The 27,042-nt window shown below is 36.2% G+C and overlaps 2 protein-coding genes across 2 annotated transcripts in view; one reads left to right on the top strand and one right to left on the bottom strand.

Annotated features, from left to right (window-relative positions):
• The window catches only part of Rab3gap1 (RAB3 GTPase activating protein subunit 1), a 29,342-nt gene extending 2,398 nt beyond the window's left edge, over positions 1 to 26,944 (bottom strand). The window contains exons 1-9 of the mRNA XM_083049020.1: positions 26,771 to 26,944; positions 26,484 to 26,698; positions 25,795 to 26,083; positions 25,585 to 25,721; positions 25,211 to 25,424; positions 24,578 to 24,983; positions 24,251 to 24,462; positions 249 to 306; positions 49 to 139 (exon numbers count right to left, since the gene is read on the bottom strand). Coding sequence (XP_082905146.1) covers positions 49 to 139; positions 249 to 306; positions 24,251 to 24,462; positions 24,578 to 24,983; positions 25,211 to 25,424; positions 25,585 to 25,721; positions 25,795 to 26,083; positions 26,484 to 26,679 — 1,603 coding nt within the window. The 5' untranslated portion in view covers positions 26,680 to 26,698; positions 26,771 to 26,944. The remainder of the gene's footprint in view (positions 1 to 48; positions 140 to 248; positions 307 to 24,250; positions 24,463 to 24,577; positions 24,984 to 25,210; positions 25,425 to 25,584; positions 25,722 to 25,794; positions 26,084 to 26,483; positions 26,699 to 26,770) is intronic.
• Haf (leucine-rich repeat and fibronectin type-III domain-containing protein hattifattener) lies at positions 16 to 24,257 on the top strand. The gene is made up of 8 exons (XM_083049021.1): positions 16 to 154; positions 1,810 to 2,466; positions 19,460 to 20,334; positions 20,491 to 20,806; positions 21,201 to 21,772; positions 22,230 to 22,665; positions 22,865 to 23,041; positions 23,147 to 24,257. Exons 2-8 carry the CDS (start codon positions 2,463 to 2,465, stop codon positions 23,428 to 23,430), a joined length of 2,664 nt encoding a protein of 887 aa, XP_082905147.1. The 5' UTR covers positions 16 to 154; positions 1,810 to 2,462; the 3' UTR covers positions 23,431 to 24,257.
• Positions 26,945 to 27,042: the final 98 nt, after the last annotated feature.

Here is a 27,042-nt window from a genome sequence, read left to right as displayed (position 1 = left end):
AATCAGTTTTACACGCAAAAGCGCAATTAAACGTATTGCGAGTGTTACCTGTCTCCTCTACATCGTCAATCTCCATGCTCAGAGATCTATGTGCATTCTCCTCCCTTGCATTCTTCCTTGATATGCAGCAGTTCATCATCTACACACACAAAAGGTAAGAATGAAGCCAATGGCATTTTTTTTTTCTTTCTCAAAGAAGATACATAAGTTACATAAGCGTTACATAAAATATTTGGCAATTCGCGTACCTGCAACTTTTGATGCAACAAGCACGTGCGAACAGAATCTGGAAAGCTAGGCCCGATTCTGAAACAAAAGTACAAAGATTGTTGCATATCATGAAACAACTAAATTGACTTGAGAGCACCACTCTGTGGAGATCTATCGCATTTTACATATAAATCTCATTTTCACATCTGTATTTCTCCGTAAGATAAATTTTCTAAACATCATTGACTGTAATTAGAAATTCGACATGTATCTTATACATAAATTTGTCTTATGTATAACATATCTTATAGATAAATATATCGATCGGTATATTTATAAATGCGTGGACTTAAAAAGACCACAGATTGGTGCTCGTATAACGTAGAAATGTTGGACGAAGTTAAGCGGACAAGTTTGTGTGCGACACCAGTCATCAATTTAGTAATCACTTGCCTCTCTCTTGTATACAACATCAACATTTTAACAGACTGCAGAAATACGGAATATGCAGATTACGCGCATAGCGGTAATCTGCATATTCCGTATTTCTGCAGTCGCAACGAATTACATTGCATCTTCTATCGTCGGTGATAAATATCTAGCTGTGCTAATTACACGTATCAAATCGCGCGCTATGTTATTAGAATCATTAAAGTTATTCGAGATATTTCTGTATCTTATAGCTAATTAAATGATATTAATTAACATATGGCAGCAGTTGAGAATCTCTCTTTTATTTCTATTTTATAAAACGATTAATTTTTTTATAATAATAATTAATTGATGTTTTTACACATTTAGCATGTAATTGCATCGTTAAGCAATGATAATAAAAATTAAAAATAAAATAGAAGCATATCTATTAATTTTTCAAACTTTTATTTTGAAAAGAATGTATACTTAATTTTCCGGAAAAAATTCTAAATTCTTTTTTTAATTAATTTCGAGCTATCTTATTTTTTTGCAAAATATATCTGCGATGCAAACAATCCAAAAAATGTTTCTCTTAAAAAATAAAAATTCTCTTTCTCTCTCTCGAACGGGTTGATTAATTTAACAAATCTTTCAATAAAAACTCATATTGCAATATCAGCGCAAACTAACGACACAATTGCAATCGAACATGCAATGCACTTACAAAATCTTGTCGCGTATAGTTCAGGGACACGATTGAAAGTCGGAGGAAGCAACAAGTGAGGAATAAACTTGTCCCCAACCTTCGAAAGATTTTATAATCTAAAAAGGCAATATGCAATCATAGAGAGATGCATTTAATGACTAAATTTGATCGATTTAAGGTTTGTTTATCAAAATAAAAAATTATTTGGATTTTTAATTTTATTAAGAAATCCAACGCAAAAAATCCTGACAACTTTACATTATTTTATTTGTTTGACACAAGCTTACGTTTAAACTACTTATATTTACTTATATAATTACAAATCGATGATACGAATGAAAAGTATCTCAGCAAGTAATGCGTTAAAATATCAGTAACTGCAAAATTGTAATATATAATTATAATTATTATATTATAATTATAATTGTAATATATTATTATTTTACAATATATTGTATATCAATATATAATTATTTCAGATATGTCCTTCGGCACATAAGCAGGATGTGCAAAACAATTTAAATATTATCGGATCGGAGGATGATATTCAGGACATGATCACGACAGGATTGTCAACTTCCCTTTAACAAGGTTTTTACGTCACTGACAGACTTCGTCAAGGACGAAGCTTGTATCTTGCCTACTAGCCTACGAGGAGGCCCACCGCCGAAGGCTGCTGCCCTACCACACCACGCTGCTCCGGCTCGGGACAGGATTTCTACCGTGAACGGACGCGGCCGTGCTCGGTTCTTGCAGTCGACTTCAAGACCGCGATGTGGCGACCGAGCTAACGGTGAAGAGACAAGTCGAGCACACAGTTTTCCATATCCGCGCTCGCGATTCGCATTGTAAGTTCGCCGCGAAGTGCATAAGTCGGATTTCCGTTTCTTCCTCTTTGTTTTTTTTTCTATTTTTTTCTATTTTATTTTTTTGGGCAGGATATGATCAGTTCGTAGTCGCGATTTCAACTACATTCCGTGGATTCCGGTTACGCCTACGATCCTGCTTCCCCGAAGGGTCGAAGGGAACGCCCGCAAACGCTCAGGTGCATTCCCAACGAGGTGCGGCCGAACTTCCTCGTCGGAGCACCATGGACCAGATTGCCCGCTCGTAGAAGACGACATAAGCAGTTATGAGTGAGTAGTGTTTTTTTTAAATAAAAGTTTTTACCGTAAAGAGCGTTTCTCGTGCGATTTTAAGATGCGTGTCTGCATCTGAATTCGCAATTTTATGGAGAGATATAAAAAGCTGCTTATAATTTTCTTCATAAAATTCAACATTTTTTATAATCGGTTGATATCATTATCATCGATAGTGTTTCGGACTTAGAAAACGTTTGCATTCTGAAGGAAGGGTTGTGCTGTGTTTACAGTATAAAAACATGATTTTTTTACAATACGAATATATTCTTAGTGTGTAATACGAATATAATTTGAAAAAAAATTATTAAGATAATTAAAGTATATATATGTGTCGCACGCGATAACAATATAAACGTTTACTCATTGCACTTAATTTTTTGTCAGAAAATTTTATATTATTTTTAAATAAGATACGAATCGAATCATACGTAGCAAAGAATTACAAAAAGTTCATCATGATCATTTATATCCCGAATTTTCTCGTTAATAGTCACCTAACGGTATTAATTTGCCCAAGAGAATTAAGTACCTCTCGAGGCACCGGGCCAAATTAATTTGTATCGGAGAAGTGTACAATGACATTGAAAAACTCTGCTTATCAAAAGAAATCTTGAAATAGTCCTAAAATTATGCACTCACTATAAATTAAATTAAAGCACGTGTATATATACATATATATATAGTCAAATTGAAAAATCTTTTTACTGCATTACTGCATCATTTTCAAATAATTATATGTTTTGAAGAATTTTCTAAATGGTTTTTCTCATATATGAGAAATATATCAGAAATTGATAGCACTGGATATACTTTCTTTTGCCTCTCAGCTATAGAAATATTCGTTTATCCGCCTTGTTTCACAAGCGCCAGCATTATACTCTTTGTGGAGCTATAGCCACGTCGCGTGGCGGCGAGCTCTTCGAAGGGTTAATGCACCTACGCGCGTATCTTACGGCTATCGTCTCTTCAACGTACACCGTCCGACCTTGAACCGTACTAAAGATACACGATGTACCTTCTATACCCAGACAGGGAATACCAAATAGTTTGCGCTACGCTCGAAAAGTTTACACGTACGCGTTTATAACTTTTACAAAGCGCAAAGTCAAAGATCCCTTAGAGCGTGATACTTTATTTTAGTGATATCACTGAAGAAATATCAAACATAAATCTTTTGACACCAGAAAGAGAAACAATATAATATTAATATTATATCGACATTCATGACATAAAGGAACAATATATGAATTACATAAAATAATATATATGTCTTATAAAATATTAATACTAATACATTAAATTCTTTATAATTGAAATAATTTGATACATAAAGTTTCTTGTTTAAAAATTAAAGAATTTAATGCATGAAAAAGATAAGGTCATAATTTGTAAGATGCAATTTAGATACTATCATAAATAAGTGAACTTTAGAAAGGAATTTATTTTGTTCTTGCTTATTCTTTCAATTCTTTTCAATATCTTTGATCGATTAAAAATTAATACGATTAGATTTAAAATTTGAAGATATTGCGAAATCCTAAACAAACTGCAGACCATCAATTATGATCTTCGTTAACTTAAAAAATGAATAATGTTGTATCGCAATAGATCAAAAAGTCGACACTATAATTTATATAGAGCCGCTGGAAACGCGCGGAATTCCTTAATGTTAAAAAATGAATGATACAGGTTTGTCGCGATACTATCCTATACTTTGCATAAATGGATGAAGCGATCCGAACTTCGAAGAGAGAGTCCACGCATTTTCATTTCTGTCCGCTCGACTAAATGATCAGAAATGATATCGCGTTTTTGCATGCGATATCAAAAGGAAAGGATAAAAAGTTTATATTCATGTAAAATTTATATGCACGATAAAAGGAGCTGGAAAGATAGGAAATGAGCAACAAGAATTTTAAAAATCGAGTAGCATTTTTCATGGATTGTGTATACTCTGCCCAATATTGCTAAATTATTACTGGAATCGTTTCGCGCGAGTAACAATATTACGTAAACATTGCGTAAGCGAATCGGGGAATATTTTTTTATATAATAACACACGTTGCGAGCGAATTATATACGGACAAAATGTACATTCCCTCTGATAACTCTGATAATATTGCTCGTGATTAAGATTAAAAGTGCCTTAAAAGATTTGCACAATTGGCATATTATATTGTCTTCGCGATTTCTGATATCAAGTCTCGGATATTTAACAAATGAAGCATTTTAAATCAATTGTGGCCATTAATTATTTTAAAGTAGAACGTTTGATAAAGTTGAAAATAATCATGCATTAATTATTTTTAAGTAGAGAACGTTCGGTTACATTTAAAATAATTTCGATGCTTAATTACTTGAAAGTAGGATCTCTCTTTTCATATTTAATTAATTATTAAATATAATTCTGAAAAAAAAAATGATTTATGAGAGAGTTCGAGAAGAACGCGGAATTACAAAATGCATATAATATATTCAAGGAAATTCGAAACATCGAAAGATCTGTTTTAGCACGCATTCGCGCGTACTCTTCCGTGAAGTACTCAAGTATACGTATTTTTTTTAATATAAGTAATTTATGGGTGAATTATATACGAGCTAATAAGTGTTATTGAAACTCCTCGAACACTTTCGTTTTACAAATTCCATCGACCATACGATTGAATTTTCGCGATAGCTAACTTCCGATTCAACACACCGAGTCATTTTTGGAATCGCATGCAAGCGCAAGCAAAGCGTTAACTGTCACGGTTGGTCTGACAAGAAAAATCAGGGCATATGCTAATAGCGTCCAGTCTGGCAACCATTACGGAGAAATTGCCGAGATTTACCCGCGAATCGGCCGACGAACGCGGTACGGTGGTCCGTTTGTCCGCGAGTCGTGATCATCGGACCATGATGATCTCCTGCCTCGATTCCTGCATCATCCCCCTTCCATTACTTGCACTTCCTACAATCGCTGCTGATTCTGCCGCGATGATCGCGAGACTCGCATTAATTGAATTATTCACACCACAGAGAAATAACTTTTTATCAGTCATCTCTCATTAATGAAATAAAGATAAAAGAGAACTATATTCGTATATGGCATATATTAACATAATTGAAAATATTTAGATATTGGCTAATTTATGACTAATTATTGACTGATTTAAAACAGAATTAACAAATAATTAAAAGATTTATTTTTAAATCACGATTAATTATACACGCCACGCATAATTTCATAAAATCTTTAAAATTGAATTAAATACACACACTTTCAGTACGTATGTATAATGTATAGTATTGTAATTTAAAACACATAAATCATCGTAGGGAAGCAATCATTATCACGAGAACTATATGTCAACTGATGTTAGCGCTTTTTAACGACTCGCGGTACTCTTTTACGCTAATTGTAATTAATGAGTACTATTGTTCTGTACCTGCTATTTATGTGGTTAAGGTGTACGTTTGAATATAACGTGCGCCCTAGCTTTTTCACGTTAGATTGTGACACTTTGATAATTCCGATTGTTATAACAACGATTTAAACTAATGAGGGCCAAATACTTTGATTATCTTCAACTAACGTACATAAATGATGATAATCGAAGATTAGAAAAAAATTTAGATGCACACAATGATTGCAAAAGAATTTCGAAACACATAAGCACATATACATATATAAAATTAAAATTAAAATAAATAATTAAAATTATTAAAATTATTAAAATAATTTTTAAGAACACAATAGATTCTTCTCGATTTTATCGCTTAGGAAAACTATAACATGATCAAAGAATTCTTACAAAATGACCTAATAATTCCGGGATAGATAATATGAGTGAAACGCACTTCGTTTGCGTTGCGTTTTACGATTGCGTGGCAAGAGCCGGCTTTGCAATTGTGGTCTTCGTTAGTTATTTGTAAAAGAACTCTTCGAATAGGCCGCAGACTGGCTGCAATCTGCAGGCTTACGTTTTAGAAAGGCACGTGCATCGATGGACGACTCGATCGTGCCATAGTCACGTTTCTCGCATACTTCATTCCGCAAGAAACCGCAAAGAGTCATATTGTTTAACATATTCTTCCCGTAGGAATTTCTCTTTCGCACTGTAAAACAATAACTATAAAGGCGGCGTGATAAAATTCTCATTACTTCATTGAAAAAACCTCGCACGATTATTACATTTATCACTGCATTTTGTATCGTATAATATCATCGTTATATAATATTATTATATCATATCCTATATGCGATCAATAACAGCCGACCGTCTCGTGTGTGCTAATTTTCATATCTATTTTCCATTCCACATATAAAATTTGTGAGACAAAATAAAATCGATGCGCGACACAAAAGTCGAGAAAAGTCAGCGTCGGCGAGATTATCTTGAGATTATCTCCGTCGAGATTGTCCCAGCATAGAGACCCTCAGCCTCAGAGTGTAACCCAGTGCGACCCACATCCCAGAGGTCGAGAGAAACTGAGTTAACGTCGCGGCTCTCATTTCCGGAACCACTTCTCGACTTCCGTCGCAGGCACCGTCAAGGTACCTGCCACCCAATAAGTGTTCCGGTCACGAATCGATCGGCATTTACCCACCATCGTACTCGCTCTTTCGAAAATTGATTTAGCGAATAAACCTTGTATTTATCGCGCGCGAAAGATATATTATAAAATTGATTCTCGTTTCAATATATAAAACTTTCAGTCACAATTTAGATATACAAAGAAGTACAATTTCTTTTTGTCTGTTTAAATTGGGAAAAATGCGAAATTATCGTCATCGCAAGGAACGTTTCCGAAAAAGTTTCCGATAATAAAAGACGTCCGGCGATTTCGATGCACGCAGTATAAGACACACGTCTCGGAGACTTGAATGCCGGGTTATCAAGAGTGGAGCACAAACTCGCCGCATTTCCGTTCCACGAGAACGGAAAGATTTGCTCTGTATCACTTGGCGGCGGAGAATTTTCAAGCCGGTAATTAACTGAGTACGACCGGGTGCTAGCTTACGTTTCCTCGCTATTGTCCTGCTCGGGCCCACCTCGGTATTGTGCGACAATTCTCACGGTACGCGATATAAAGTGAAGCGTCTCGCGTAACGCAATTCGGCGGACGAAATCTTTTCCGTAAAACTGACAAAGTATGTGAAAAGGTGTTATTTATCTTTCTCGGTGAACGCGAGGTCAGTGGAGGAAGACAGAGCAGACTAGTTATTTTGCAAGCTATCATTGTTAAAGAAATCGCAAGTTACGCATTATTCGTATTCTGAAACGTATACCGCACTTTCCTCTTCAAGCGTAGATAAGTATCAAAATAGAGTTTCTCACATACACTTTGATGAGCTTAGAATTTAATTCTGAACTTTGCAATATTTCCATAATAAAATCCCTCATTAAGTTCCGTGTTAAAATATAATTCACGCGAGATTAGCTGATAAATAGAACATTCGATCCTTTACAGCTTTACACGAAGTTTGATTCGTCGAAAAATTTATAAATTGGAATTATATATCCCAAATAACTCTCTTTCGAAATTTTCATATATAAATCGATTCCGACTTAATTATCTAAAGTATAATGGCTTGTACGCTGTTAATGTTTATTCGTTATCGAATATTACACAAGCCAGACTTAATTATTGACCGATATCTCGTCGATAAATAAATCATCCTAAATATATTTTCAAGCTTCGCCAATCTCTGAGCATAATGATTTCATGGGAATGGCACGTTGTTATCGCGAAATCGTCGAAAAACACCGAAATGTCGAAATCCCCGGGAGAGACGTTCTGGACGACGATGCTCCTCCACAGAGGAAGAGAGAGAAAAAGCGAGACTTCACTGATAGAACCTATTCATATGTCACTGTTTCTGCTGTCGAAGTCGCGTGTATACCTGCGTGATTCGGCATTGTGAAATTAAGCAGTTCTTCTTGAGAAACTCAAAACGCGAACGTCATCATCCTATCAGGCTCCGGGACATATCTCTCGCGTCTTGCGAAAGAATGATGGAATGATGAATCGAAATAACAACGTGTTATATGTTTGTAAACGTAGTTCGACAATAGTATTTCTATCATTAATGTCAAATGTCAAATTAAACAACAGTGTTGTATTTTTGCACATAATTATTATATTTATATCATAAGGTGTGTATATACATGTATACGTATATACATATAGATTTTTTCTCTTCCACATTAATTAATACAATTTAGATTAATATAAATTTCAAATTTTCACGTTCTAATTTGTTGAATCGAGTCACCAGAAAAATATTTCGCGGAAGCACGAAGGCAACGAGAAAGCCAGCCGATTCCTCTTCTCTCCGATCGAAAAACGCACGATCGGAGATGTGATCGGAAAGAGAGCATTAGAATCAAGACGGGCATTCTCGAGTGAAAAGCGAGCGTCGATCGAGCGCGGCCGGCCGTAACACGATCATCATCAGCGTACGATGATCGATGGTTGAAGCGATATGTTTCGCCGAGCAGAACAAACCGCCACATAACGTGTCCCACTGCATCGTTTGCTTGAAGCTGCGTAATGCGTGCGTATATTTTTCCCTCGGTAATGGTAGCCCCTAATTCGAGATAGTATGCACAATTGTTGTTTGACTACTTAGCTCCAAATTGCTAAAATAAGCCACTTATTCACATAGTCGAAGAAATAACTCCGTGCACTATTTTTGATTTATCATCATGAGCAATCTTTAATATTAATTAATCGATATCCATGTGAATTAATTATTTAGCATTCATTATCGAGTCTGTCAAACTTCGTGAATCGCCGTACATCGAGAATCATTACATCGAGTGATCGATTCGAAATTATTCCTTCGTAGACACGTTTCCACTTTTTGCGCACAGAGCAATTTGTATATGAAAAGAATCGCGACACTCTGTCTTCTTCCGAGCCGGAGGCTGTGAAATGTTAATCACCGTGGTTGATAACGATCAGCCACGATTTCGAGAACCGTTCGTTCTTTTTACGAGACACTTGGAGAAAAGACAGCCAACGTTTTGTACACTCGTCCTTAAATGAGATGTGAGAAGTAGCAGCGAATCTGCTGCTAAATCATGAAACGTGAGAAAAACGCACGCCGATCGAATCGACGATGAGGAGTTCGAACTTACTATTTATCTGGCAATTTATAATCTTCGGCGAGCGAATTACGTCACGTCTAAAATATCGCAGCAGATTTACGGATGCGAAACACGAATAATCTTTCAATTGACCGCCGACAGCACTTATATCCCTCGTAAAAATTCAGAACTTTCGCCGTGTGCAATCCGCATAATTAAGGTGTTTAGAATAAATGAAGGCACTGCGGAGAAAATCAAGATTTTACGTCGTAAATCGCTCTGAAAATAAATTTACCTCCATCAAAACACACTGAAATGTAGTTGAGAGTAATATTAATAATTAGATTTCTTGTTCAAATTTCTCGAAATTTGTTTTTGATATAATACTCTATACTCTATATAATTTGCGTACATCTTTTATCTGGCATTTTAATTTAATATATGATTCCGCCAGAGATTTGATAGTGTTACTGGACTGTTCTCGAGCGATTTACGACTGATTCTGTTAAACGATCGACATGGTGCACTATTGACAAAGAATAGCATGCGTTGTAATCGCGGCGCGATTCGCTCGAAGGAACTCCTGGTTGTTCGCCGGTCCGTTGGCCGCGTATATGTGCGTTTTGCGAGATGGAGCAGCTAACAGTACTTAGATAGACGGTTGGCATACTGTGCCGACTGGTAACGCGGACCGTTACAGGCATATGGAAAGTTCGGCGGGTCGTAAAACAGAATGCATATAAAAATCCTGCGTGGAAGTACAAGCTAAGTATCGAGGATACTTAAGTATAAGAGGCGCCAGGATCTCGAGCTAAATGCAACGACGCGTTTTACATCCAAGAATTGTACGAATAATCCCCGTTAATCCCGATTCGATGTCGTTCCATAAGAGATCATTCACTTGTATCCCTTGTATATTTTCGCTATTGTCGAACGTTATTTACACAAGCTCTCGTCTAGTTTCAAGTTAAGTCTCTCTATGAAGGAGCTGGATAGATAGCAGATAGGTCAAATACAGACACATCTGCTCGAGAGTGCTGTCTCGAGAATGACTCTCTTAGACCTTTAAAGTAGACATTTAGCCTCGCGGGCAGAAATGACAAACGGAAGAATATCGCGGCTTGTCTTGTTGCATTTGTTGGTAAAACATGAAAATACTTTGCGGAGAAAAGCAGAAGGTGTGATATGTTATTAACAGGATTCTATTCAGCTCGGAGTCGATTCGTGGAATCTCTACGTCAATGAAAGGATGTGTTGCTTGCAAATGTCAAACGATCGTAAACAACAGACGTGCTGTCTGAGAAAATTACGCACGAGCTCGTATTTGCAATTATGATTTTTTTTAGGGTTTTTATATATTATCAGCTGAATATTTTTCTTAAACTATAATACCATTCATTAACTTTGACGTTGTTTTAAAGTAACTGAGATTAATTGGTTCTCCGTTTTTTCCTAGCGATGAAAGTAAGAAGAGATGGAAGATTGATTAAATCTCAGTTTAATTAAGTTATTAATAGAGGAACGGTTTATTAAAAATTTTGATGTCCGCCATTATGAAATCATTGCGATATTCACACAACGCAGAAAATTAACGACTGACATACAGGGATGATGCCGTTTTGTCGGTGCGTTTTTTCTTTGGACGAAACGCTTTCAGCTTTCGCGAGATAAAATACGAGACGTAAGAGAAACGGTTTTAACGTGGCGTTCACGCACGATTGCAGCACTCTAAATTAGAGCAGATGTAAAGTAGGCGTAGTATGGTACTTTCTCCGTATTTGCTTAATTCAATGCAATTCCGCGATAACGTCTTTAGTAATTAGATGAACTGTATCTTATTGTTAGAATCGATTTCGCACTTTCGCATTTCGATACGCACTTTCTTATCCTTCGTATTTCCCGCATGTTTGTGTGTGTATTTGTGTGTTTGTAGTAAGAGAATAATTTCACAAAGTGAGAAAAACTATAATTAGTTTTAAAAATATATTGCTAAACGAAAAGAGATTAGTTGAGACTATATATTTTCTACATATCTGTCGCAAAATCTAGAATGTTTCGAAATCTAGAACGTCATTCATACAGATCGAACGATGACTAATTTCTGTCACTTCATAAAGGAAAATACTGGTTTGCAGATTGGAATTGTTCGCTACTTCGATTGTTTTAACAGATATGCATCACATTTCAGAGAAAGCGTTATGTGCATTTTTCGACACAGAGGAAAAATGCGACGTATTAATCGTGGGAACCGATCGTTGATCTCGGGCCAAACATTGACACGTTTGCCATTGATTACTATAATATATCGCAACATTCTAATCTATCCTGTATAAATCTCGGCCAATAATGTATCTGTCATGAGGGGGGAGAGATAGAAATACAGAAAGAGAGGGAAAGAGATAGAGAATGAAAGAAACGGAAAGCCGAAAGAGAACGAAAGTGAAAGGATCAGATTCCTTCGCAAGTAATATAGGTGCAAGAGTTTGTTGTGTACACGTGCTCCTTACATGCGTTTACACGCGCCACGCCGGAAATGCCGGTTTATGAAAAACCGAATCGATCCAGAATCGATTCGTATCGTCGAATCGGTCGAAAAGAAACGTATCTCACTAACAAATTGCGAGAGAGAATCTTTCTGTCTTATATACATCGATAATTATTTTGCGGATAAATTCTTTCGTATATCTGGAGAGAAAAAAAATTGAATTTATAATTATTGCAAATAATTAAAAATATAGATATACTCAAGACAATTAATAATAGTTATATTTTAAAATCGATAAAATTATAAATATCATAAGTAAAAATAAATATAAAAGATGAAGCATAACATTTAAAAACTCAATTTTTTCTAGCTAAATTCCTCGTGTAGATTATATAATATAATTGATTTAAAGTTTCTTATAAACTGACACTGAAATTGTCGCTTCATTAATATTTTTGACAGTTATCAGCTGATTTCTGTCAAAAAACAATCGAGGATAAAGTATTATAACATATTATTTACAACACATTACTATTTTAATTTTTATAACATATTACTTCAAAATTTAATTAGCAAATTAACGCTTTAATCAGCTGATTTGTCAAAAATTTTTGCTTTTATGTTTTTTGACAGAAATCAGCTGATTAAAGCGTTAATTTGCTAATTAAATTTTAAAATAATAATATGTTGTAAAAATTAAAATATATGTTTTAAATAATATATTATAACACTTTAAACTCGATTAATATTTTTGACAGTTATCAGCTGATTTCTGTCAAAAAATATTAATCGCGGATAAGATATTATAACATATTATTTATAGTTGATTTAAAGTTTCTTATAAACTGACATTGTGAAAAAATTGAAATAACTGAGAGATTGTCGCGACATAATTCTTTCCTCATACTTTGAGCCAGCCTCTCCTTTAACCTGTTTAACACGATAACCGAGGACAGTGCTCGCCCTTGTCTCGCAGATCCGTCCAGGTTTGCGCATCGCGTTTCCCTGTGATTTCTCTTTACAATTCAATCGCATTCTTCGGTGAAAGGTTATCCAATCGACCGGTCTCGCCCGCCCGGTGGATGTCGTAACATCGTATGATCAATCGACAGGTTCTTCAGGGACAGTTACGAGAGCCCAATGACTAATCACGTTGTCACGCGAAGAAGAAGCATCGCCATTTAGGGAGATCCGATCCGTTAGCCCAATGTTTATCAAATTAATCATTTCGATTCAAAAGTATAACGTAGTATATTTTCATAAGCTATATGTTCACAATAACATAATTTTAACATATCTTCTAGGAAGAAAAAATTTCAAAATATTTTTTTTCAAATTAAATAATTATTCGCGTAATATTTTCGTATACACAATTCCGTTATATTTTTCGCATACACACATTATAGTTACATTATGAAAAAATAATAATCTTATATTCATTCTTGATTTAAAAATTAGTGTCTCAACTATCGATTATTCATCATCCTGTCAGATGATCATCAGCGATTCGATCTGGCACAGTCAAGGTCTCTTACGAGGCAGATACCGGTAATCCCGTATTGTTATAGTCTAATAACCTTCTTGTCGATACACGTACACACAATCGCGATTTACTCGATCCTTTTTAAAGACGATGATTCCAATATAGCTTTATAATACTGTTATACGAAAAACATCGAGAAGCAATTCCGACAAGCTTGCGATCAAATCTAAACCTAATTCTTTTGTTCAATTTTGAGATTAACTATAAATCGAAGAGATGAGTGATCAATTAATTAAAGAATGTTCCTGTAATAAATTTTAAAACACTTTCAAAGAATTAGATCTTTTTTTAATGAATTATATTAATATTATTTATTAAGAAGTACTCTTTAATTCATAAAATGAATTAAAATCAACAAAATTTATATCTACATGGAAAAAGTTTTTGAGAGAATATACGATTAAGCATTTGAGAATTGCTATGGTTATAATTGAAAAATAATAATGCAAATGGTTAATCTTTTCCATCTGTCGCTGGTGCATCGTACGCAAGGTCACTAGCACCAGGAAAATGATCGTTCAGTCATAGTCTGATAACGTTTATACCAATCACCGATTGCTACTGCGATGGAAGCACTAATTGAGCCCATTACGAATTAATTATTTCAGCAGCTTGACCACCTAATTAGGCGATACTTTCAAGATTATCTTCAGAATATTAAAAACGGGTGCATTGTACTCGCACGTGTACAGAGTATATGTATATCATTAAAACATTAAATTAAAAGCGTGTTCGAATAATTTCATCAAAATTTAGCCATTAAAATTAAATTTCTACAATTATATATAGCGCTTTAACAAAATTTATTACAGGAACATTCTTCAATTAATTGATCACTCATCTCTTCTTTATAGTTAATCTCAAAATTGAACAAAAGAATTACAGTTAGATTTGATCAAATGCTCGTCGGAATCGCTTCTCAATGTTCCGCAATACGTATATCAAGATAAATTTTCCATGCATTTTTCGCACGAATCATTCGTCATAATGAATAATAATTGATAACGAGTTCCGCACTTTATAGTTAACGGTAATAAAGTGCGCCGCGCTAACTAGCAACGTGCTCCCATTACCAAGTATTCCGAGATCCCGCGCCGTAACGATGGCCAGTTTAATTAATTCATTACACGCACTTGCGCGTTCTCAGTCTTTCCTTTTTTCTAGTAGATAAGGAAATCCAAATCGCCCATTGCGCTCTGAAAATTTTTTACGAGATTGTTACGAGCGCGGGACTTTCATATGTCATTGAAATCTTTCTATTAAAATTTTAATTGTAATCATCAAATTACGAGTAAAATAGTAGCATAATATTTTAAAATAATATTACATATGTGTAAAATAATATATATTATGTCACATGTGTAATAATTTTCGTCAGCAAGAAAAAGTCCAACTAAATTGACGATAAAAATAAAAAATGAAAAGAATCTTATATTATTTAACGATTATTTGATTTAGCGAAGAGCTCAATGATTAATTTATATTCAGAACGCAAAATATTACAATGCGAAAAAGATTGAATAATAATCTTCCTTTTAATATACATATAACAAATTTTGGTTTTTATTGAGATCATTATTTCATTCTAATAACACAATTATACAGAATTTAAATTCGACAATTATAAAAATTATAAAAATGTTCGGACTGTTACGCAAGATATCTCCCAAATAATAAGCAGAATAACAGGATGAATTATATAATTAATCAATTAGTTTGTACTAGCATTCTATATATATTTTTAAAAAATTACATCCTCTGGAAATTTAAATTCCAAATATTCTTCGCTCGCAAGTATAATGGTACATATTTTACTCGATGTTACTTGTCAGTATTTTTGTCGATCTCGTAATATTTTCTCATGCCGGGGGGCTCGCCAAGTCATTTTTCACGCGACGGAGGAAGGAAAAGAGCGTGTGGGCGCGATATCCGCGTTTATCGGAAAAGAGCACGTTTACATATTTGCGCGGAAACAATCAGATCGTGAGTGAAAGGTCCGCATGTTGTTCCTTTCGTCGGCCTCGAACGCCGGGAACGCGCATTATAGCCGCATACCGGCGATGTAGGTGATTCCGCTATCACGAACCCTTTGTAATCCGGAAGTCTCGGAATATATCGCGGATGGCGTGCGCGAAAAACGTGAAAGGCGAGTTAGATTTTCCCAGATTTTACGCCTGCCCATAATAGTCGCACGCGTTTATGCGAACGCAGTCGGAAGTCGATCCCATGAAATACGGCGAAGAAATCTCTACCCGCTAATTACACGAGACTCGTGTGTGTAATTAAAACTAGGCTAAATAGTTTCGCGTACTTAGGTAAGTGTTCCCAACGTGTAAAAAAAAAGTTTGCAAGCTATAAAAATTAAAATCTCAAAGGAAAATAGATAGAATATTCTTTACATTCGCGCTTCGTCCTTCATAAATATTCCTCTGAACGACACCCACGCTGTTTCTCGCAATATTATCGGCCTTGATACATCGTAAATTTCTCGATACAAAATTATTTTTTGAAGATAAATTATCTTTTGAAGATATAGCCTGTTTGTGTTTTAAGTCAAACTCTTCCCAGTCGAGTGTTGAATGTGGACGGAATATTTTCAAATTCCTTCTCGAGCTGCTTGAGCGATTAACATCGCAAACACGCGATGTTTCTTTCCATTCGACAATCGAATGATATGCCTTATGCTTGAAGATTCAACCTACTTTGCTTTTACCTGTCCGCGATTATGAATACACCGCTGCAATCACGCCGCGCATGATGCACGATATGCGTTCGCGGAAATTCATGCGAGATATGGGCGTGTTAACATGACCAAACCACCCTCGTGAGACCGGGAAAAACTCGGAAAGTCCAGCCACAATGCTGTGGGATATTGAAATGGAAATGCGGAGCCACTGCGTATCAGTAAACAGTCATTATCGTCCATATGCATATAATGCGTGCATCGACCCATTGTGAACCTGTCTCGAAAGACGTGAGGAAAAATTGATTTTTAGATAAGAAAAAGCAATGATTCGCATATCTATACACTTTGGATAATCGGGATGATATTAGAAATATTTCATAAATTATAGAGGAGAAGAGATATATTCTTTCTATTTTTTTTCAAAATTATTTTGTCTAGTAGAAAGAGAGATTGTAAGGGGAATTTTTGCTTTATTAAAAAATGTTGTGAATAAACTTTTTAAAGAAAGGAGAGGGCCTCTGACTATCGAAAGGTTATTGGGCCAGTTGGTGATATGTGGTTGCGAGAAATAACGATAGCCGTGGAAAATCGCGGCGTGCAAGAAAAGTCGGTATGACCAGCGCTCAAGAACGCCTCGTTGAACGAACCCAAGCCCATAGAACGAACCCGTTACGAGTCAACGGCCGGAGTGTTACACGCGATACGTGTCTTCGGCCCGATCTCGCTATCGATAGCCACGCACCTTACGGTGCACGAATTCCTGTGGGTTTTGATCGTGACAACTATTCCAGCTGATGTCTCAATTAAAATTTACTGTTCGTCTAGTCGAAAATTCACCTGTCGAGATTTATTATATTACTCGTCCGAATCAGAAGTACAAAAGATGAAAGCAGGTTGCACTACGCGAAGAAAAATTACATATTGTTACGCATTTATAAATTTAATTAGAAGATCGAAAAAAAATAAAAATAAAACTCCCAACTTTAAATCTTTTTGCTTGAATCATCCAAATCTGTTTCTATTCTTCTACTGCATAAAAATAATTTTTAGTATAGATATTATTCCATAATTATATCATTAAGAAATTAAATTACTTGATTTCTTTTAAAGTCCGATTTTTTTGATCAAACTCTAATGTATAATAATGATAACGATTGATTGATTTCGATATCACTAAATGTCTTATTTTAAATTCTACAGTTTATTTATATACATATATTAAACTATTTAATTTGTATGAAATAAATTGAAACTATTCTCTTGTAAACTTTCAAAAGAAAAAAAATTAGATCACTCGGATAACAAATAATGCTTGCGCATCTAATTGTTAAATATTATACCTTTCGATATCGATTATAGCGCGAAGTATCATAGCGATTTCTCTTCTCATATTTAGTAGATTCGTTGTCGCACGATCTAACGAATGATTTCTTTCACTCGTATATGGAGAGAAATGGATCATGCTCGTTGTTATCGTGACGATTGACCGTGTATGGCATAATAAACTCGCGAGGAAAACACGCAACTCCTAAGAAATTTAACTATTCTATAATTTCGCGATTGTATGAATAAATCAATTTAGAAAAGACTATAACATTTATTACGACAAATGTTTGCTGATGAAGGCGAAAGATTTTCTGACGCGAAAATTGCGTGGAATTTTCACCTGCATGAAATTAATAGAACGTTACGAGAAAAAATAAAACACGGAATTGCATGCTCCGTTTCTTTGGATACACAAGACGAGACGAAGGCGGGAATAAGAGAATATAATGCTGACAATGAGCGAGAATGGCCGGATGGTATTTCGCGTTTGTGAAATGGCCTGTCCCAAGGCTTCACGAAGGGAGGCGCGAAAGGCATTATAATGAAAAGCGACATAATTGCGAGAATGCACAAGCCTCGTTGCGACATGTTTCGAAATCACGCGTGTACTCACGCGCGGCCAAAGGAATTGGCGCTTTCTCTAAGACCTAAGAGGACGCGTTCCCTGCATCTATGTGTTACGACATTATAATGACATCCATGTATTATTCGTAGAATTTCAGAGTCTGTGTAAAAATAATATATAATTTTTTCACCTTTTATAAATTATTATATCTCGATTTTTTTCTGTAACATTTTTCAGCATTTATCGATTTTATTTGTTTTTCAATCCATTTTACAATCGATAAATCGTTTTCGTTTTGTCAGAACATTTTTATAGACACTGTAATATATTAAGAAATTAATTTAAAACTCTATATTTATTTAACATCTTTTTATATTTTTTCGTTTAATTCTTCCGCGAGCAATTTTTTCTTTATTGTTAGTTATATAATTGACTTTAAGATACAAATGTTTTGTATGTAATAATATTATATACACGAAACACATTTAATATACTAGAACAACCCAAGCGCATTCTTCGATTTTATATTAAAAAGAATGATATTAAAAAAAAATAATATAAAGTTTATTTAAACTCGATTAATATTTTTTGACAAAAATCAGCTGATTAAAGCGTTAACTTGATAATTAATAAATTTTAAAATAAAAATATGTTATAAGAAATTAAAATAATAATATTGTGAATAATATGTTATAATACTTTAAGCTCGAATAATATATTTTGACAGAAATCAGCTGATAACTGTCAAAAAATATTAATCGAGTTTAAAGAACTATAACATTATTTAAAACATATTATTATTTTAATTTTTATAACATTATTATTTTAAAATTTAATTTGAAAATTAACACTTTGATCAGCTGATTTCTGTCAAAAAATATTAAAGGAAAAATTTTTTGACAGAAATCAGCTGATTGAAGCGTTAATTTGCTAATTAAATTTTAAAATAATAATGTTGTAAAAATTAAAATATAATATGTTTTAAATAATATATATATTATAATACTTTAAATTCGATTAATATTTTTGACAGTTATCAGCTGATTTCTGTCAAAAAATATTAATCGCGGATAAGGTATTATAACATATTATTTACAACATATTACTATTTTTATATTTTTAACATATTATTTTAAAATTTAATTAGCAAATTAACGCTTTAATCAGGTTTCTAATAATTTTTAACAAAGCTTTTAATAAAATATTTGTCGATTTATCTATTTCGTGTCTATCTACTTCTACTAGTTGCGAGAGAGTCTTTTTGATTTTTCTCTTGTTTCATTATTTTTTCTACTTCAACTTTCAGATGCAATTCCGAAGGAGCTGTTGGTGCTGCTGGCGAGCGCGTTCGTCGTCGCGGCGACGACGTCCGCTTGTCCGTGGGCACAACACGCGACAGATCTCGAAAGCTCATGCATCTGCGACTACAATCTGGCCGGCGAACTCTCGGTGCAGTGCGACATCGTCGATTACGAGCAGCTGTTGTCGACGATGCGACGTTATGCCACCAAAATATCGATCGATCTCTTCTACGTCAACAATAGTACGATCGGCGTCTTGAGAAACGATTGGTTCGCCAACCTGAGAATCAATAACATGCAACTGTCCGATTGCCGCATCAGGAGCATCGAGCCGGAGGCTTTCAAGGGTCAGGAGCACTACATGAAGAGTCTGAATCTCAAGGATAACGAACTCACGGAGATTCCCGCCGCCACTTTGAAGACTCTGAAGAATCTCACTGTGCTCGACCTCTCGATGAACAAAATCACTAACGTCAACGACAATGCCTTCGCCGGTACTAAACTGATCACGCTGAAGCTGTCTGACAACGAGGTCACTCTCGCTCCAGGATCATTTCGTGGCCTGGAAAGGACGCTGAAGAATCTCAATCTCAAGGGAACGCGGCAGAAGAAGGTGCCGGAGGCGCTCAGAGGTCTGAGGACTTTGGCCTTTCTCGATCTATCGCAGAACAGTATACGCGAGCTTCCTGGCACATCTGGTACCAAAACTTTTGACGGTCTCGATTCCCTGACGGGGTTGAACCTCGAGAGAAATCTGATTCAGAATATCGGCCCGGACACGTTCTACGGCGTCAGGAACACTCTGAGTTCCCTGAGCCTGCTGAACAATCTCATTCCGGATTTCCCTACAGCGGCTATCAACAGTGTTCACGACCTGAGAGTAAGTAGTAAAATAATTTTAATTTTCAAAGACAAATTATGCAAAAAAAAATAATTATTATTAATAAAGTCTTCTTTTCAACTTATCGTACTAACTATTTCTTTTTGACGGCAATCAAGTTAAATTGTTTTCTATGAAGCGATTGATATTCTCCAGGTGCTTGACATTGGATTCAATTTGATCACCGAACTACCGGTCAACGCCTTTCAAGGGAACCCGTCAATCACGCTGCTGGCGATCGACGGGAACCCGTTGTCCACGGTACCGGAAGAGGCGCTCGTTCGGCTAAACGGTACCCTGCGCGGTCTAAGTCTGGGCGGACGGTTTCTCGTCTGCGACTGCCGGCTACGATGGATCGTCGATTGGATCAAAACGCGAGATCTGCAGGTCACCAGTCGCGAACGCAAGCCGCAATTCTGCGGTAGTCCGCAGCGTTTGCAGGATAGAAGCTTCTACAATATCGATCCCGAGGGTAAATCCTACGTGCGATGTTTACTTAATACATTTTCTCACAAGTCTTGAAAATTTAAATTTTTATTTTCTCTTTAATCTCTCTCGCTTTCTCTCTCGAAAGATTAATAAATTATAATCCTTCCAATTTAAAAAATTAGTTAAAAATAGAACAAAACTTTCTTAGTTAAAAAAATATGTAATTAATTTAGGAGAAAAATTCACAATATTTTTAGTTTAGAAATTTTAATTCTTTTAATACACAAAAAATTAAAATGTTTTAACTTTAAAATTAACTTTTATTTGTATAAATAATGTTATGTATACAAAACGAGAGAAGTGTCGAGTCTAAGAAAATTAATATTCAATGTTGAAAAATATTACAATATTTAAAGAATTATAAAAATTGTTTGTAGATATGATTTGCGATCGACTACCAGAGATAATCGGAATCGGAACGGTGGAGAGTGTGGACACCAGAGAGCCAACGGAAGCGGTAGCTGATGGAGATGTCAATAGCCATCTTCCAACCGTTCGTTCTTCGACAGCTTCCACAACCGAGCTAATCACCAGTACATTATCTACGACCACGGTGACTGTATTGTCGTCGACCGAGCAGAGGAGAACGGTACCGTCCTCGACCTTCGTCCCGACGACTCGATCGACCGCTGCGCGAACCGGAAATGTCGTAGTCGTGAGAACTACCCCGTCGCCGCCGAAACAGTCGCAGGAGCAGATACAACATCAACCGAGACCGCCGTTGGTCCTGGGGTCGCCGTTGTACAAATTAAAGTCGAATGAAAAGGATATCATTGTAAAGGATGTACTCAGGCAAGACAACGCGGTCATCATATATTGGGATACTGAAGCGACCAACATTCTGGGCTTTAGAGTGATCTATCGATTGTTCGGCGATAACAGTTTCAAACAGGCACCGCCGCTTGAAGCCAGCGAACGAGAGTTCAAGATCAAGAACGTGCCTTCGCAGGTAGGAAAGACGTCTTGTTGTCAAGAAATTGATATTCAAAGAAATATAATAGACTAGAAAAAATCGGTACCCTGAATAAGATTTTATTCACACTTTAATTTGTTCGAATAACTCTCTTGAGATCATTTAAGCATGGCTATTTTTATATTTGATATAAAATATATATTTATATTATATATAATGTATATTATATAATATATAAAATATATAATATATAAATATATTACATTATATAATTATACAAATTACTCGATGTTCGCGAAAAAAAAATACAAAAAATGTCATTAATTTAAATTTAAAAAGTATAAAGCTTTATAATAAATTATGAATAAATATTAAAACATCTAACAATATACTGTATTTTTAATTGTTTGCTGTGTGATTTAACTTTTCATTTAAATCATAAATAATTTATCTAGAGTGTGAAATGTTTATTCAAGTTACTTTTCGCTCGCAGGAATGTATCGTGGTTTGCGTGGTCTCGCTGGAAGAGACCAACATTACGCCGGCGAATGTGCCGTATAATCAGTGCCGCGAGGTCCGAACGGAGAACTCGCCGACCTCGAACATGGACAAGATCACGATTGCCGCGAGCGCGGCGATCTGCGCAACGATCGTCGTCGCGGTGATCATCTTCGTGGTAGCGAATCGACGTCGTGCCCGCAAGCTGCACACTCTGCACAGCATCGATCAGACGAAGATAGGCGGCGGCCCGATCGCCGGCCTGCCGGTCAATTGTTGCTCGAACGTCGGTCCGACGCCCAGCCCCGGCGGACCCCTGGCGTCGATGGCCACCCTAAGCGCCTACAACGCCCAGAAAGAGTGGGACCAAGTGTCGGCTTATAGTAACAGGAGTATACCGCGACCGAGGATCTTTCCCATAGATCGACAAGGTGAGTCATTCTTCAATATTTACGGATCCATAAAATTTACAAACATCCTCTTTATTTATTTTTTAATTTTTTAAACGAATCATTAATTAAATGTATTTATTGATTTTTTTTAAGATAAAAATTGATACTTTTTTTGATAGATCGTTAGTATTATTCTTGTAGCAAGTGCAAGGTGTAAATTACGCGAAATGGATTTCAGGATCGATCACTAGGGCGTCCTGTATCGACGACGTGCGCTCCCAGATCGGACATTACACCGGCAAAGTGTCCGCCCGGTCGATCGCCGACGGCCAGTCCCAGCACAGCTTCTCCAACAACTCCACGCGGTACTTTGCCAACACCGCGCTGGCCTCGAACCTCGTCAATACGAGACCAGGTCGGTTTACTGTCATCCTATCGCGTTTGTTCCCGTAACATTCGTCAAAGTTTTTTTTTAAATTTTCTATACTGTTACTATATGTATTTTCGTTTAATGTTTCAGAATTACGACAATCGCGTCAATCATTGGCGGCCGCCTCGGACCGGATGTCGCGGTCAAACTTCTCCAGCAACCACCTACCGCCACATTCTTCGGCCAGGCGGCAACGACCCCGATCGCGCAACCGCAATCTCGAATCGAATCCGCCGCGACCTGGTAGCCGGTACAGCCTGGCGGATTCTACACATACTCTCAACAACTACGAGGAAAACAACTGGACCGATCACGACATGGACATCTACATGGCTCGCAATCCCACTACGAGAGGCGGCCTCGTACCGCTCTAAAATTCGGTGGCCTCAACATTATCTCGTCGTACATTCTTGCTCAAACGTGTTCAAGTAGAGTATCCAGTCCTTTTGAGAGACCATGCTTCTCGCTCGTGCGATTCGCTTTTTCAAGCTGAAGCGACGCCGAGCGTAATCTAGATAATCTTGACAGCAACTCTGATCGGAGGAGAAAAGAGTCTCGAATGCGTCGAGTATTTTATTTTAGAAAATATTCGTATGACTGTGAGTTTAAATTTCTCAAAGGTCTGATGTAATCATGATGATAAAAAAAATATTTCTTTGGCACATTCGAAACTTATCGGCTTCGATCACGGCTAATATAACGCAGGCAGGCAATATGTAATATTTGTGAAAATACGTGCGAATTGCGAGTGTTAGGTTGAGAAACGGCCTTAGATGTATGTCTTTGTGTAGCTTTAAGCAGTTTTATGTAAGAGAATACTCTTAATTACCAAATCGCGTTGAAGCGAACAAGCCAAGAGCGTCTTTTTTGGCTGGCTTGAATGCACAATTTCCAGATTCTTATCGTGTGACGCGACTAGACTTTACGGTTCTATTATTCAAAGACTGCGATCAAAGTGTCTATCTCTAGAGTGAAGTCTTTAGAAATCTCTAACGTGACCAAATGAACTGATATATATCGTGAAAACTCAACGTCGCGAGAGGAAAAACAGGAGGAACGCAAAATGAGAGACTTTATAAAGCTCTCCGTAAAGTCTACCTTTTTATAAGTGTATTCGCACGTGCGTTCGCGTGTGCGCGTATCGATGACTCGTCCAGGCGTATTAATGACGAATAAAAAAATTCTTTCACTCACCCCGGAATCAGGATACTTCTCTCCCAACGGAATCTGATCTCCTGCACGAATTCGTGCCAAAGCTGAGCCAGAGCGGTCGCGCCGCCAAGATTGTGCGTACAGTGCGCCGCGACGACCGATAAACGCCATACTAAGCTATCCATTGTGCAAGTCTTCACGCCTTTCCACTGATCGTCCTCCACGTTGCATGTGATGTCGTTGTAGGGAAACTTCTGCAAGGTTTTTTAAATCTGCGATTATTAATTGCGTTTATATATATGAATCTTTATATATATATATGAAAACTGTACGTCTAAAATAGAACGTTAAATAATTGTCTATACGTACCGAGGTATCGTCCGCGTCCGGGAAGAGGAAGTAAAGTATTGGTAATAATATCTCCTCCGAGATTGGACCTTCGACATTTTTATTCTTCTTCGTGCTCGTCCTACCTACGACCGTCGAAATCGTGGGTATTCTAGACTCGGTAAGCACGTTGAAGGCCGAGCTCAGCATCTGATCGTCGTAGATGTAAGATGCGTTCTCGCCCAGCAACTCCACCATGGTTTTCTGATTGTTGCACAAATGCAGAAAGTCCGTCATATACTCGCCGAGCAGACAAGCCGGTAAAGCCACCATTTTCACTTGTACCGACCACTCGGGAGCGAGTTGCGGATCGAGATCCGAATATCCTTCGCTATCCACAACCACATTATCCGACATTTCCGGCCACGTGGTGAATAGATGGAGTTCTCTGAAAATGTAAATATTTCGCATACAAATTAGAATTTTTTATAATAATCAGAGGCATAATCGATTTTTCTTGAGCACAAAAGCAAAACTTAGTTTTTTTGATAGAAAAATAAAATTATCTTCTTTCTGTTAATTTACTAACTTTACTTGTTAAGTCGGAAAGAATCGCTTTCTTTGTTATTATGCCTCTGATGACAATCAATATGTTTAATTTAATTGTAAGTTTACCCCACAGGATCAAAGGTCGCTCCAAAGGGAAGTTTACCCAATTCAGCAACGCCTAACGTTTCCCCTTGCATAAAATCGAAATCTGGAGGTTCCTGCATCCATGTACTGTTAGTCCAATCCTTCAACAAGTAGGAGAACCTAACTGACACCATTACGGAATCAAGCTTTACCCCGCAACCCTCTCCTATCTTCTGCTTGAAAAGAGCAAGTAAACCTGTAAGTAATACCTATTTATAAAACTATTTATAAAACTTTTATGTCTATGAGAATTATCAAAATGAATATAATTTATTATCGATAAACATATTTTAATTACAAAACAAATTTCATATTATTTAAATTAAATTAAAATATAAAATATGAAAGATGCATACCGGTGAGATACTTGCAATGTGGCGGAACCTTTTTCAAATGTACCATATCGAGATTCACACAAGTTCCTTTACCAGCGCAGCATCCCAGATACATTTTCTGCCAAAGTTCCTGTACCTGCACCAACGCAGGAATGTAGCTAAAATACATAGAAACGATAAAGATTTCTGCATCAATAATGCAAATTAATGTCGCGAATCAACTATACTTACCAATTCGCATTGTTAGTTGCAATTGTCAATGAACTGAGCAGAATTTTTATCCGTGTCTCGTCTGTTAAACTTGGTTTTCGAGCTGGTATTAAAACGAGGAATTCTCGAACACCATAATAACGAACTATTTCCATGCAATTATCAGTGAGTCTCACAAAATCGTTGGATATGTCCAGTGCATCATTTTGACTCTGTATCCATTCTTCCTCACTTTCCTCCTGAGGATTTGTCACATCATCCTCTTCGTCTTCCTTCTTTAGCTTATAATGTTTCAGCAAAAATTCTACATCTGAAATATATACAATTGTCAGCATGGGATCCAAAGAGTTGAGATTAAAAATAACATTCGGAAGATTTGCATTGTTATGTGACATGTATAAAATTAAAATCAAGGTATAAAATTAAAATATGGAATGTTGAATCCACAAATTTATAAATTTATCTATCAATTATAATTATCTCGTGTCTCTCTGTACAAGATATTCCACAAATACTACATTACTTTTAGCTGCAATTTGTATGAAACATACATCGATATTTCTATCAAGAATTTTTTCCCTTATGTTTGTTTAAGTGTTTATTACATTTTATATTGAACACTGTATATTCAACTTTGTATATACCATGATATAATATTCTTGAGTTCTTAAATGTCTCGATAAAGTTTAAAATATCTGTAAAATATGGACCTGCGAAATTTATTTTCTCCGAAGCCTCGTGCCATTGACAATTGAGAAAGTCTCCCGATTTGAGGGGACTCGCGATCTTTGTATGGGACAGTTTCCATTCGTGCATGATTTCCTCGAGCCGCGCGATGAACACCTCCCATTCGGAAACGGTGGTGAAATCGTGGTGATAGAAATCCTCGATCTCCACGTGATTCATTTTTGACGCGACTTTCAATCTGAAAAAGCGCAATATTTACTCGTGATACGATTTTATATATCTCTTTATCCTTATAAAAATGCAGCATTACTTTTATACTTTTCTGCCCCGCTTTTCTCAAGACAAGATAAATTCTAAAATGTCACTTCAAAAGACTTTCACTTCCACAGATATTTAATAATCCTTCTTTATTATAAATAAATCCTGCAAACAAATGTATGTACATATGCGTTTGACGTTTCCACAGCTGATGTCAGCTGGTCCGCTGGTCGCATCAGCTGTTGCCTTCGTGTTTCATTCTTTCCCTCATAGATGGCGCCTTAATTTACTTTCAGTCTTTTCCTCACAGATGGCGCTTAAATC

Source organism: Prenolepis imparis, unplaced genomic scaffold, assembly GCF_030444845.1.
Source record: "Prenolepis imparis isolate NDT839.2.m4 unplaced genomic scaffold, iyPreImpa1.0 SCAF_11, whole genome shotgun sequence".
NCBI classification, from domain to species: Eukaryota; Metazoa; Arthropoda; class Insecta; order Hymenoptera; family Formicidae; genus Prenolepis; species Prenolepis imparis.
Note: the sequence above shows the minus strand (reverse complement) of the source record. Positions and strands in the feature narration are given on the sequence as shown.